The 15,170-nt window shown below is 44.1% G+C and overlaps 1 protein-coding gene across 1 annotated transcript in view; it reads left to right on the top strand.

The window, feature by feature from the left end:
- Positions 1 to 15,170, top strand: part of pitpnm3 (PITPNM family member 3) — a 138,150-nt gene that overhangs the window by 44,424 nt on the left and 78,556 nt on the right. The window contains exon 3 of the mRNA XM_070436713.1: positions 87 to 191. Coding sequence (XP_070292814.1) covers positions 87 to 191 — 105 coding nt within the window. The remainder of the gene's footprint in view (positions 1 to 86; positions 192 to 15,170) is intronic.

The following is a 15,170-nucleotide window of genomic DNA, read 5'->3' as shown; positions in this document are numbered from 1 at the left end:
CAACAGACAGATTGTAACCCTCCTCCCTGTGTGTCTGTGTCCCACAACAGACAGATTGTAACCCTCCTCCCTGTGTGTCCCAGCAGATGTGCTGGAGGGGAAGAGTGCCATCCTCCTGGGGATGAGCCAGTGGAACTCCAACGACCTGGTGGAGCAGATTGAGACCCTGGGACACATGGACCAATCACAAGGCATGTTACACACAGGGTACCCTGGGACACATGGGCCAATCACAATGTATGTTACACACAGGGTACACTGTCACAAGGTATATTACACACAGGGTACCCTGGGACACATGGACCAATTTCAAGGTATGTTACATACAGGGTACACTGGGACACATGGGCCAATCACAAAGTAAGTTACACACGGAGTACCCTGGGACACATGGACCAATCACAAGATACGTTACACACAGGGTACACTGGGACACATGGGCCAATCACAAGATACGTTACACACAGGGTACACTGGGACACATTGACCAATACAAGGTACATTACACACAGGGTACACTGGGACACATGGACCAATCACAAGGTACATTCACACAGGGTACACTGGGAAACATGGACCAATCAATCACAAGGTACGTTACACATAGTGGTACCCTGGGACACATGGACCAATCGCAAGGTACGTTACACATAGTGTACCCTGAGACACATGGACCAATCACAAGGTACGTTACACATAGTGTACCCTGAGACACATGGACCAATCACAAGGTACGTTACACATAGTGTACACTGGGACACATGGGCCAATCACAAAGTAAGTTACAAACGGGGTACCCTGGGACACATGGACCAATCACAAGATACGTTACAACACAGGGTACACTGGGACACATTGACCAATCACAAGATACGTTACACACATGGTATACTGGGACACATGGACCAATCACAAGATACGTTACACACAGGGTACACTGGACACATTGACCAATCACAAGATACGTTACACACATGGTTAACTGGGACACAGGACCAATCACAAGATACGTTACACACAGGGTACACTGGGACACATTGACCAATCACAAGGTACATTACACACAGGTACACTGGGACACATGGACCAATCATCACAAGTACGTTACACATAGTGTACCCTGGGACACATGGACCAATCACAAGGTACGTTACACATAGTGTACCCTGAGACACATGGACCAATCACAAGGTACGTTACACATAGTGTACCCTGAGACACATGGACCAATCGCAAGGTACGTTACACATAGTGTACCCTGAGACACATGGACCAATCGCCAAGGTACGTTACACATAGTGTACCCTGAGACACATGGACCAATCACAAGGTACGTTACACACAGGGTACACTGGGACACATTGACCAATCACAAGATACGTTACACACATGGTATACTGGGACACATTGGACCAATCACAAGATACGTTACACACAGGGTACACTGGGACACATTGACCAATCACAAGATACGTTACACACATGGGTATACTGGGACACATGGACCAATCACAAGATACGTTACACACAGGGTACACTGGGACACATTGACCAATCACAAGGTACATTACACACAGGGTACACTGGGACACATGGACCAATCAATCACAAGGTACGTTACACATAGTGTACCCTGGGACACATGACCAATCACAAGGTACGTTACACATAGTGTACCCTGAGACACATTGGACCAATCACAAGGTACGTTACACATAGTGTACCCTGAGACACATGGACCAATCGCAAGGTACGTTACACATAGTGTACCCTGAGACACATGGACCAATCGCAAGGTACGTTACACATAGTGTACCCTGAGACACATGGACCAATCACAAGGTACGTTACACACAGGGTACACATTGACCAATCACAAGGTACGTTACACATAGTGTACACTGGGACACATGTGACCATATCGCAAGGTACGTTTACACATAGTGTACCCTGAGACACATGGACCAATCACAAGGTACATTACACATAGTGTACCCTGAGACACATGGACCAATCACAAGGTACGTTACACATAGTGTACCCTGAGAACACATGGACCAATCGCAAGGTACGTTACACATAGTGTACCCTGAGACACATGGACCAATCACAAGGTACGTTACACATAGTGTACCCAGGGGGCATGAGAGGGCTCTAATGCCCTCTGAACATCTGTTCAGTTCTCTCCACCTCATACTGCAGTACTGTGGAGCTGCTTGCTCACAAACAAAAACACACAAGTTCACGCATGTKTTCACACTGTTTAGTGCAGTTAAACAAAGAATTTCACACAACAAATCACAAATGAGACCTTTGAACCATCAAAATTCAAACAACTTCAAACATCCATTTATGTGTTTATATGTTTGGTTAGTTTAAAATCAGACAGACGTTGATGCTCTGCTGCATGCTCTGCTTGATTTGTAAACTCTTTGTTCTTGTCGGAATAAGTCTACTGGAAGGCAATGAGTCACTATAGTGAAAATGTGAATTTTCCTCGTTATCGGTCATAACAATCACTCAATCAATCAATCAAATGTATTGCAACAGGTCAGTACCTCAGGAGTAAAGGTCAGTACCTCAGGAGTAAATGTCAGTTGGCTTTTCATAGTCGAGCATTCAGAGGTTGAGACAGCAGGTGCGGTAGAGAGAGAGAGACAGTCGAAAACAGCACGTCCGGTGAACAGGTCAGGCTTCCCTAGCCACATGCAGAACAGTTGAAACTGGAGCAGCAGTACGACCAGGTGGACTGGGGACAGCCAGGAGTCATCAGGCCAGGTAGTCCTGAGGCATGGTCRTAGGACTCAGGTCCTCTGGGAGGGGAGGGGGAGAGAGAATTAGAGGGAGCATACTTAAATTCACACAGGACACCAGATAAGACAGGAGAATTACACCAGATATAACAGACTGACTCTAGCCCCCCGGCACATAGACTATTGCTGCATAGATAATGGAGGCTGAGATGGGGGAGGGTGCAACCAGGCAGGATATAACCARACCCATTTTGCCAAAGCACAMCCACCACACCACTAGAGTGATATCAACAGACCACCAACTTACTGAATATAGCCCACAAAGATCTCCTCCACCGCACAAGCTRGAYGGGGCGCAAAACCGGACAGGAAGATCACGTCAGTGACTCAACCCACTSAAGTGACGCACKCCTCCTAGGGACGGCATAGAAGAGCACTAGAAAGCCAGTGACTRAGCCRCCYTAATAGGGTTAGAGACAGAGAATCCCAGTGGAGAGAGGGGAACCGGCAAGYCAGAGACAGCAAGGGCGGTTCATCCACCAAGTGCCTTGCCATTCACCTTCGCACCCCTGGGCCAGACTATACTCAATCATAGGACCTACTGAAGAGATGAGTCTTCAGTAAGGACTTAAAGGTCGAGACCGAGTCTGCGTCTCTCACATGGATAGGCAGACCATTCCATAAAAATGGTGCTCGATAGGAGAAAGCCGTGCCTCCAGCTGTTTGCTTATAAATTCTAGGAGCAATAAGGAGGCCTGCATCTTGTGACCGTAGCGTACGTGTAGGTATGTACGGCAGGACCATATCGATGTCTCTATTTACTTTGTTCTTATGGTTTATTTTTGTTTTCTGTTTTACTTATTTTTCATTTTAATCTCAGTGCTCTGATTTGCAAACCCCAGGGATTTATTTGGTCTTAAGTAACTCCCTCTCTCTTGGTTATTGTTTGGTCTTTGAAGATTGACAGGGCTTTTTCCAGAGGCAGATACATGCATGCCTAGTGGAAGCAGCTACTGTAATACCTTCTCTGAAAATTCCCTCTCTCCATCACTCTACRTCCCTTTATTCAGACTGACTATGTTTGACATCAACTGTATTTAATCTTAAATCACATTAATGAAATATTGGTTAGTGTTAAATGTAATTGAATGTGTTTTTCAAATGTAAATGAAGAAATTAAAACTTGATCTTATACAGACAAGTGATTTGACTAATTAGCTACTTCACTGTACTGCATACTCATGCAAATGACTGTATTTAATGTKGATTCATGTTTTATTTTGTCTCAGCGCACAGGTAGATCATCAGAACATTTTGACTGAACCAACAGCCATATTATACTTCAGAAATCCCACAGCCTTGATCGTGAGACACATCAATGGCAGAAATACAACACAATGCTTTGTTAGTTCAGGGAGGACAGTGTTTTTTTATATTAAAGAATTGCACAGTTTAGAGACTGTGCAACAACAACAGCAGCTCACATCAGATAACTCACTGAGCCACACAGTTACTCAGCCCTGTCTCTAGTCTGAGGCCGGATCCGATATAGCACCCTATTCCCTATGTAGTGCACTACTTTTGACCAGAGCCCTATTGCCCSTGGTGTATTACAAAGGAAATAGGTTGGTTTTTGGGARACGGATTGAGTGTTTACCCCAACAGCCAATGTAAAACCAGCTGAACTTCCCTATTGGACAAGACAATGGGGAATTAAGAASAGGGGGTCTTAAGCAGGCCTGACAGAGTGATGAAGAAGCAATCACTGGGCCATGCATCATGCCTGCTAGTGTCTCCCTCTCTTTCTCCCATGCTACCCTATAGAAATCACCTKATTTCTGGCTGGCCACAGTCCCTGTGCACACTTCTCTTTCCAAAATATACACATCAAACATCTCCAAACCATGTGTTTGGAGGGATGAGGGGTATCAACGTGAACTCTTTGGGGATTMTTTCTTATGCTTTCGGAGAGTTTTTTCGAGACATACACTGTACAACCATCACTAATACTAATTACATCACAGTAACTAAACATGATAAATCAAAGGATATGAATCTTGTCAGCACTTAGACCTGACATTAGTGAGTGAGCTTTGAAGTCTGAGAAAGGATCAAAGTCAGATAGTCCACATTTACAGACATTGCAATCTCTTGGTTTTCTCATTGGTTTTCTCTTCTCTAAGGCTTCACTGAGAAACCATTAATTGCCAGCTCAAGGTTTACTGATTGATCTCTGACTGCATTGTACTCAGAGAACATTTCTTGGCTGGCTATAACATTATCAAATGCAATACCTGTCACGAACGTTGTTGTAAGAATCGGACCAAAATGCAGCGTGGTTTGGGTTCATCATCTTTATTATGTGAACCGGCAAAAAAACAATAAAAACCAAAACAAACGTGAAGCAATGCAGTGCTCACCTGTAGAGATGAAAGACCTTAATTTAAAGATGTTCAGTCAAACACTGTTACAAGAAGTGGGTGTGAAATGTCACTGGTTCTACTTATGGCACTGTACTGTAGTGATCTGTACAGCACCAGAGTGGCCTCATGGTTAGGTCATTCTAGAATGGAACCCATCTCGGCTATTCCATTACAAAAGCTGTTTGAAATGTTACTGTACATTCTGCAGTACTGTAGTGTGGCTTTAAAAGCATGCAGGTAATCTACTGTACGAGCATCCAATTTTCATCCTCCATGATTTGACAAACAACATGCCTTTGTCCATGTACTGGACGGTGGGTTGCGTCCCAAAATGGCACCCTATTACCTATAAAGTGCAGTACCTTTAACRAGGGCCCATATAGGGCTCTGCTCAAAAGTAGTGCACTCTATAGGGAATAGGGTGCCATTTGAGTTGCAGATGTGACTTTGATAGGAAAGCAAGAGGTGCTGTCATAGCCACCAATGGCTGTACAGTAATTGCTGTAACCACTCCATGTAATCATCCCTGTGATATTGTGTTACACACTCAGCCCCCTAAGTGAATTTGATGGGTGGTCCCTCACGATTTATAATTTACGCTAATTTAATCGTTTTTTAGGCTAATTGTGTGTTGGGTACAACTATGTGTGTTTGCATGGTAGGGACTCCAGACAATCACAGCTTGCAAAGGGAAACCAGCCATGTCGCGGACACCGACGTCTTGCTCCCGGACAAGCAAAACACCTTTTTCGCCCGCTTTGAGGATAAGCCAGTGCAACCGACGCAGGCTGCTCCTGAGGACTGTGAGCTCTCGTTCTCTGTGGCCAACGTGAGTAAGACATTTATGCGTGTTAACCCTCGCAAGGCTGCCGGCCCAGACAGCATCCCTAGCCATGTCCTCAGAGCATGCGCAGACCAGCTGGCTGGAGTGTTTACGGACATATTCAATCTCTCCTTATCCCAGTCTGCTGTCCCCACTTGCTTCAAGATGTCCACCATTGTTCCTGTACCCAAGAAAGCGAAAGTAACTGAACTAATTGACTGTCGCCCCATAGCACTCACTTCTGTCATCATTAAGTGCTTTGAGAAGCTAGTTAAGGATCGTATCACCTCCACCTTACCCGACACCCTAGACCCACTGCAATTTGCATACCGCCGCAATAGATCCACGGATGATGCAATCGCCATCACACTGCACACAGACGTATCCCATCTGGACAAGAAGAATACATTGAATACAACTCAGCCTTCAACACCATAGTACCCTCCAAGCTCATCATTAAGCTCAGGGCCCTGGGTCTGAACCCCGCCCTGTGCAAGTAGGTCTTGGACTTCCTGATGGGCCACTAGGTGGTGAAGGTAGGCAACAACACCTCCAGTACGCTGATCCTCAACATGGGGGTTCCACAAGGGTGCGTGCTRAGCCCCCTCCTGTACTCACTGTTCACCCATGACTGCGTGGCCACGCACGCCTCCAACTCAATCATCAAGTTTGTAGATGACACAACAGTGGTAGGCTTGATTACCAACAATGGCGAGACAGCCTACAGTGAAGAGACGAGGGCCCTGGCGAAGTGGTGCCAGGAAAATAACCTCTCCCTCATCGTCAACAAAACGAAGGAACTGATCGTGGACTTCAGGAGACAGCAGAGGGAGCACGCCAAATCCACATTGATGGGCCGCAGTGGAAAAGGTGAAAAGCTTCAAGTTCCTCGACGTATACATCACTGACAATCTGAAAGGATCCACCCATACAGACCGTGTGTGAAGAAGGTGCAACAGGAGGTTGAAGAAATTCAGCTTGGCCCCTAAGACATTCACAGACTTTTACAGATGCATTCTGTTGGGCTGTATCACTACCTGGTACGACAACTGCACCATCCCCAACTGCAGGGCTCTCCAGAGGGTAGTGCAGTCTGCCCAACGCATCACCGGGGGCACACTGACTGCCCTCCAGGACATCTACAGCACCCGGTGTCACAGGAAGGCCAAGAAGATCATCAAGGACCTCAGTCACCTGAGCCACGGCCTGTTCACCCCGCTATCACCCAGAAGGCAAGGTTAGTACAGGTGCATCAAACCTGGGACCGAGAGACTGAAAAACAGCTTCCATCTCAAGGCCATCACACTGTTAAATAGCCATCACTAGCTGGCCTCCATCCAGTACCCAGCCCTGAACTTAGTCACTGTCACTAGCCGGCTACCACCCAGTTACTCAACACTGCACCTTAGAGGCTGCTGCCCTATATACATGGACATGGAACACTGTTCACTTTAATAATGGAAAACTGGACTCTTTTATAWTGGAACACTGGTCACTTTAATAATGTTTACGTACTGTTTTACCCATTTCATATGTATATAGTGTATTCTAGTCAAGTCCATCCTATTCAACTATTATTGTACATGTACTATTCTATTCTATGTATTCATCAGATATACTACATATTCTATTCACATACTGTCCATAATGTCTATACATTCCATCACATATATACAGTACCAGTCAAAAGTTTGGACACACCTACTCATTCAAAGGGTTTTCTTTATTCTTACTATTTTCTACATTGTAGAATAATAGTAAAGAGATTAAAACTATGAAATAACACATATGGAATCATGTAGTAACCACAAAAGTGTAAAACAAATCAAAATATATTTTATATTTGAGATTCTTCAAAGTAGCCACCCTTTGCCTTGATGACAGCTTGGCACACTCGTAGCATTCTCAAAACCAGCTTCATGAGGTAGTCACCTGGAATGCATTTCAATTGACATGTGTGCCTTATTAAAAGTTAATTTGTGGAATTTCTTTCCTTCTTAACGTGTTTGAGACAATCAGTTGTGTTGTGACAAGGTAGGGTTGGTATACAAAAGATAGCCCTATTTGGTAAAAGACCAAGTCCATATAAGCAAATAAGCAAAGAGAAACAACAGTCCATCATTACTTRAAGACACGAAGGTCAGTCATTCCGGAATGTGCAGTCGCAAAAACCATCAAGTGCTATGATGAAACTGGCTCTCATGAGGACTGCCACAGGAAAGGAAGACCAAGAGTTACCTCTGCTGCAGAGGATAAGTTCATTAGAGTTACCAGCCTCAGAAATGGGCAATTAACTGCACCACAGATTACAACCCAAAATAAATGCTTCACAGAATTCAAGTAACAGACACATCTCAACATCAACTGTTCAGAAGAGACTGCGTGAATCAGGCCATGGTCGAATTTCTGCAAAGAAACCACTACTAAAGGACACCAATAATAAGAAGAGACTTGCTTGGGCCAAGAAACACAAGCAATGGACATTAGACCGGTGGAAATCTGTTCTTTGGTCTGATGAGTACAAATTTGAGATGTTTGGTTCCAACCGCCGTGTCTTTGTGAGACGCAGAGTAGGTGAACGGATGATCTCCGCATGTATGGTTCCCACCGTGAAGCATGGAGGAGGAGGTGTGATGGTGTCTGGGTGCTTTGCTGGTTACACTGTCTGTGATATATTTAGAATTCAAGGCACACTTAACCAGCATGGCTACCACAGCATTCTGCAGCGATATGCCATCCCATCTGGTTTGCACTTAGTTGGACTGTCATTTGTTTTTCAACAGGACAATGACCCAAAARACACCTCCAGGCTGTGTAAGGGCTATTTGACCAAGAAGGAGAGTGATGGAGTGCTGCATCAGATGACTTGGCCTCCACAATCACCCAACCTCAACCCAATTGAGACGGTTTGGGATGAGTTGGACTGCAGAGTGAATGAAAAGCAGCCAACAAGTGCTCAGCATATGCGGGAACTCCTTCAAGACTGTTAGAAAGCATTCCAGGTGACTACTTCATGAAGCTGGTTGAGAGAGTGTGCAAAGCTGTCATCAAGGCAAAGGGTGGCTACTTTGAAAAATCTCAAATGTACTGTAAAATATATTTTGGTTTGTTTAACACTTTTTTGGATACTACGTGATTCCATACCTATGTTATTTCATAGGTTTAATGTTTTCACTATTATTATACAATATAATAAAAATTATATTTAATGACTCCAACCTAAGTGTATGTAAACTTCAGACTTCAACTGTATAGTTTTTTTCAACCACGCCACAAATTTCTTGTTAACAAACTATAGTTTTGGCAAGTCGGTTAGGACATCTACTTTGTGGATGACACAAGTAATTTTTCCAACAATTGTTTACAGACAGATTATTTCACTTAAAATTAATTGTATCACAATTCCAGTGGGTCAGAAGTTTACATACACTAAGTTGACTGTGCATTTAAACAGATTGGAAAATTCCAGAAAATAATGTCATGATTTTCTGACAGGCTAATTGACATAATTTGAGTCAATTGGAGGTGTACCTGTGGGTGTATTTCAAGGCCTACCTTCAAACCCAGTACCCCTTTGCTTGACATCATAGGAAAATCAAAAGAAATCAGCCAAGACCTCAGAAAAAGAATTGTAGACCTCCACAAGTCTGGTTCATCCTTGGGAGCAATTTCCAAATGCCTGAAGGTACCACCATCTGTACAAACAACAGTACGCAAGTATAAACACCATGGGACCACGCAGCCGCCATACCGCTCAGGAAGGAGACGCTTTCTGTCTCCTAGAGATGAACGTACTTTGGTGTGAAAAGTGCAAATCGGTTTCTAACTGCACATGGGGACAAAGATTGTACTTTTTGGAGAAATGTCCTCTGGTCTGATGAAACAAAAATAGAACTGTTTGGCCATAATGACCATCATTATGTTTGGAGGGAAAAGGGGGAGGCTTGCAAGCTGAAGAACACCATCCCAAACGTGAAGCATGGGGGTGGCAGCATCATGTTGTGGGGGTGCTTTGCTGCAGGAGGGACTGGTGCACTTCACAAAATAGATCATGATGAAGGAAAATTATGTGAATATATTGAAGCAACATCTCAAGACATCAGTCAGGAAGTTAAAGCTTGGTCACAAATTGGACTTCCAAATCGACAATGACCCCAAGCATACTTCCAAAGTTGTGGCAAAATGGCTTAAGGACAACAAAGTCAAGGTATTGGAGTGGCCATCACAAAGCTCTGACCTCAGTCCCACAGAAAATGTGTGGGCAGAACTGAAAAAGTGTGTGCGAGTAAGGAGGCCTACAAACCTGACTCAGTTACACCAGCTCTGTCAGGAGGAATTGGCCAAAATTCACCCAACTTTTTGTTGGAAACTTGTGGACGGCTACCTGAAACGTTTGACCCAAGTTAAACAATTTAAAGGCAATGCTACCAAATACTAATTGAGTGTATGTAAACTTCTGACCCACTGGGAATGTGATGAAAGAAATAAAAGCTGAAATAAATCATTCTCTCTATTCTGACATTTCACATTCTTAAAATAAGGTGGTGATCCTAACTGACCTAAGACAGGGCATTAAATGGGATTAAATGTCAGGAATTGTGAAAAACTGAGTTTGAATGTATTTGGTTATGGTGTATGTTAACTTCCTACTTCAACTGTAGTTGCCCTGTTGGAAGGTGAACCTTCACCTCAGTCTGATGTCCTGAGTGATTTTCATCAAGGATCTCTCTGTACTTTGCTCCGTTCATCTTTCCCTCGATCCTGACTAGTCTCCCAGTCCCTGCTGCTGAAAAACATCCCCACAGCATGAACAATTTAATACATTTTAGAATAAGGCTGTAACTTAAACAAAATGTGGAAAAAGGGGTCTGAATACTTTTGCGGAAGCTCGCTCCGCGCTACATAGGACCATTTAAGATCATGAGTCGCTTCAAACCTATCGTCTCCAGCTTCCCAGGTATGAGGGTCTGTCCATCCTTCCATGTCTTCCGTCTCAAGCTGGTAAGGACTGGTCCCTTCTCTCCCCCCACACCTGCCCCTCCATCCCCCTCGACTCGTCGACGGTCGCCCGGCCTACACTCTCCGGCATCTGTTGGAGGCTTGTCGGGTCCGAGGCACCCTGCAGTACCTGGTGGACTGGGAGGGCTACGGCCCCAAGGAGCGGACTTGGGTGCCTGCCCGGGACATCCTGGATCCGGGATTCGTTTGGAACTTCAACCAACTATGTGATGGTTGCCCTGGCTCCGAGGCTGGAGCCGCTCCTAGAAGGGGGGGGGGGTACTGTGAAGGTTCCACCTGTCACCAGAGGGCAGCTGAGACCGTCCTAGAGACATTAACGACACTCAGGTGTGTCCTATTTACTCATTATGATTTCCCTGTTAACCTCTCTGGGATATTTGGGACGGTAGCGTCCCACCACGCCAACAGCCAGTGAAATTGCAGGGCGCCAAATTCAAAACAACAGAAATCCCATAATTAAAATTCCTCAAACATACAAGTATTTTACACCATTTTAAAGATAAACTTGTTGTAAATCCAGCCACAGTGTCCGATTTCAAAAAGGCTTTATGACGAAAGCACACCAAACGATTATGTTAGTTCAGCACCTAGTCACAGAAAAACACAGCCATTTTTCCAGCCAAAGAGAGGAGTCACAAAAAGCAGAAATAGAGATAAAATTAATCACTATCCGCTTTGATGATCTTCATCAGATGAACACTCTAGGACTTCATGTTCACATTACATGTATGTTTGTTTTGATAAAGTTCATATTTATATCCAAAAATCTCAGTTTACATTGGCGTGTTATGTTCAGTAATGTTTTGCTTCCAGAACATCCGGTGATTTTGCAGAGAGCCACATCAATTTACAGAAAAACTCATAATAAACATTGCTAAAAGATACAAGTGTTATGCATGGAATTATAGATAAACTTCTCCTTAATGCAACGCTGTGTCAGATTTCAACAAAGCTTTACGGAAAAAGCACACCATGCAATAATCTGAGTACAGCACACAGAGACCAAAACAAGCCATACAGATACCCGCCATGTTGTGGAGTCAACAGAAGTCGAAATAACATTATAAATTTCACTTACTTTTGATGATCTTCATCAGAATGCACTCCAGGAATCCCAGTTCCACAATAAATGTTTGTTTTGTTCGATAAAGTCCATAATTTATGTCCAAATACCTCCTTTTTGTTTGCGCGTTTAGTACACAAATCCAAACTCAGGAGGCGCGGGCAAGTCCAGGCGAAAGTTCAGATGAAAAGTCATATTACAGTTCATAGAAACATGTCAAACGAAGTATAGAATCAATCTTTAGAATGTTTTTATCATAAATCTTCAATAATGTTTCACCCGGAGAATTCCTTTGTCTGTAGAAATGCAATGGAACGCAGCTAACTCACGGGAGCGTGCGAGACTGAGCTCATGGCACTCTGCCAGACACCTGGTTGAAACAGCTCTCATTCCCCCCCTTCACAGTAGAAGCCTCAAACAAGGTTCTAAAGACTGTTGACATCTAGTGGAAGCCTTAAGAAGTGCAATATGACCCCATAGACACCTGTATATTCGATAGGCAATGACTTGAAAAACTCAAACCTCAGATTTCCACTTCCTGGTTGGATTTTTCCCCCAGGTTTTTGCCTGCCATATGAGTTCTGGTAACCTATTAGGACTGCGGTTCCACTTGCCCTGCGCCAATTCAATCAACAGAAATCTCCTAATTAAATTTTCTCAAACATACAAGTATTAGGCACCATTTTAAAGATAAAATTCTCATTATCCAACTCAGTGTCCGATTTCAAAAAAGCTTTTCGAGAAAGCAGAACATATCATTATGTTAGGTCAGCAACTAGTCACAGAAAGAATACAGCGATTTTCCAAGCAAAGAGAGGAGTCCAAAAAGCTGAAATATTGAATAAAATGAATCACTAACCTTTGATATTCTTCATCAGATGACACTTACACAATACATGTATGTTTTGTTCGATCAAGTTCATATTTATATCAAAAACCTCAGTTTACATTTGACTTTGCCTCCAAAACATCCCGTGATTTGCCACGAGCCACATCAAATCACAGAAAATACTCATAATAAACATTAATAAAAGATACAAGTGTTATTTCACAGATTTAAAGATATACTTCTCCTTAATTCAACCGCTGTGTCAGATTTCCAAAAACTTTTAACGGAAAAAGCAAACCATGCAATAATCTGAGTACGGCGCTCAGAGACATACACAACCAAGAAGATATCCGCCATGTTGGAGTCAACATAAGTCAGAAATAGCATTAGAAATATTCACTTCATTTGATGAGCTTCGTCAGAATGCACTCCCAGGAATCCCAGTTCACACATAAATGTTTGATTTGTTCCATAAAGTCCATAATTTATGTCCAAATTCCTCCTTTTGTTAGGGCGTTTAGTAACAAATCGAAACTCACGAGGTGCGGGCAAGTCAAGCAGAAATGTCGGCCGAAAATTCCAAAAAGTTATATTACTGTCGTAGAAACATATCAAACGATGTATAGAATCAATCTTTAGGATGTTTTTATCATAAATGTTCAATAATGTCCCAACCGGAGAATTCCTTTGTCTGTAGAAAAGCCATGGAACGAGATCTACTTCTCACATGAACGAGCGTCAAGAGTTTGTGGCACTCTGCCAGACCCTGACTCAAAGAGCCCTTATGAGCCCCCTTTACAGTAGAAGCCTCAAACAAGTTTCTAAAGACGGTTGACATCTAGTGGAAGTAGGAAGTGCAAAATGACCCCATAGACACTGTGTATTCGATAGGCCAAGCTTTGAAAACTACAAAAACTCAGATTTCCCCCACTTCCTGGTTGGATTTGTCTCAGGTCGCCTGCCATATGAGTTCTGTTGTACTCACAGACTGTCAGGACCCGGTGCGAGAAACAGTCACTAATAATGGGCAGAACCCAGAAGATGAGGCAGACACAGCAGTACTAGAGATGGTGGTTTAATAAAAAATAGATATCTTCCAAAATACAAAGAAAATCCACAAAGTGGTAAAAACAGCAAGGGAAAAAACAAACCTAAAAAAAGACCAATCCAAAATACATGAGAACAAAACCAGAGAACCTCTGGAAAATCCAACAAGAGAAAAATGATCACAAAGGCTGGGGCTGGGTGCTAACATACAACACTGAGCAAGGAACTAGGGAACACACAGGGTTTAAATACTAACAAGGGAATGACTTACAGTGCAAACAATAATTAGGGCAAGAAAAACAAAAGGTACAAAAAAGGTGCAAGGGGACATCTAGTGAACAAAACAAACAGTCCTGGCCAAAACCTGACAGAAACCCCCCCCTAGGAACGGCTCCTGACCGTTCCTACCAGCCTTCTCAGGGTGGAGGACCCTGAACTGACGAATGAGGTCAGGGTCCAGTATGTCCTTGGCAGGAACCACAGGAGCGCTCCTCGGGACCGTAGCCTTCCCAGTCCACCAGATACTGCCAGGACGCTGCACCCCGGCGGGAATCCAGTATCGGTGGACGGTATAAGCCGACTGCCTCCGATGACACGGGGCGGAGGGAGGTCTGCCTGCCGGGATAAGGGGAGAAAAAACAACAGGTTTTAATAAAGAATGTGAAATGTGGGATTATTTAAGGGATCTGGGTAAGTGCAGGCGAAAAGTAACGGGATTGACTCTCCTGGCAATCTTAAGGGACCGATGAATCTCTGGGACAGCTTGCGAGACTCCACCCTTAGCGGTAAGTCTTTTGTTGAGAGCATACTCTCTGGCGGGGTACAGGGTAGGACCGGGACGGCGACGTCTGTTGGCTTGTCGCTGTACTGCTGTGAGGAACGCAGAAGATTAAAGAGGGCCTTCTTCCACGTAAGCCGACAGCGTCTGATGAACCTCGAGGCTGAAGGCAACACTGACTTCTGCCTCCTGGTCCGGGAACATAGCGGAGCATAGCCAAACTGACACTCATGCGAGACAATACCAGTGGAGGAGGAGACAAGGTGTTGTGCGCGTACTCGGCCCAAACAATGAAGATGACCATGTGACGGGTTGTTGGAAACCATACATCTGAGGGTGGTTTCCAGCTCCTGATTCATCCTCTCAGTTTGGCCGTTGGACTCCGGATGGTACCCTGAAGATAAACTGGCCGTGGCCCTATGAGTTGGAGAAAGG

This window comes from Salvelinus sp. IW2-2015, linkage group LG4p (assembly GCF_002910315.2).
Source record: "Salvelinus sp. IW2-2015 linkage group LG4p, ASM291031v2, whole genome shotgun sequence".
In the NCBI taxonomy this organism is placed as follows: domain Eukaryota; kingdom Metazoa; phylum Chordata; class Actinopteri; order Salmoniformes; family Salmonidae; genus Salvelinus; species Salvelinus sp. IW2-2015.
Note: the sequence above shows the minus strand (reverse complement) of the source record. Positions and strands in the feature narration are given on the sequence as shown.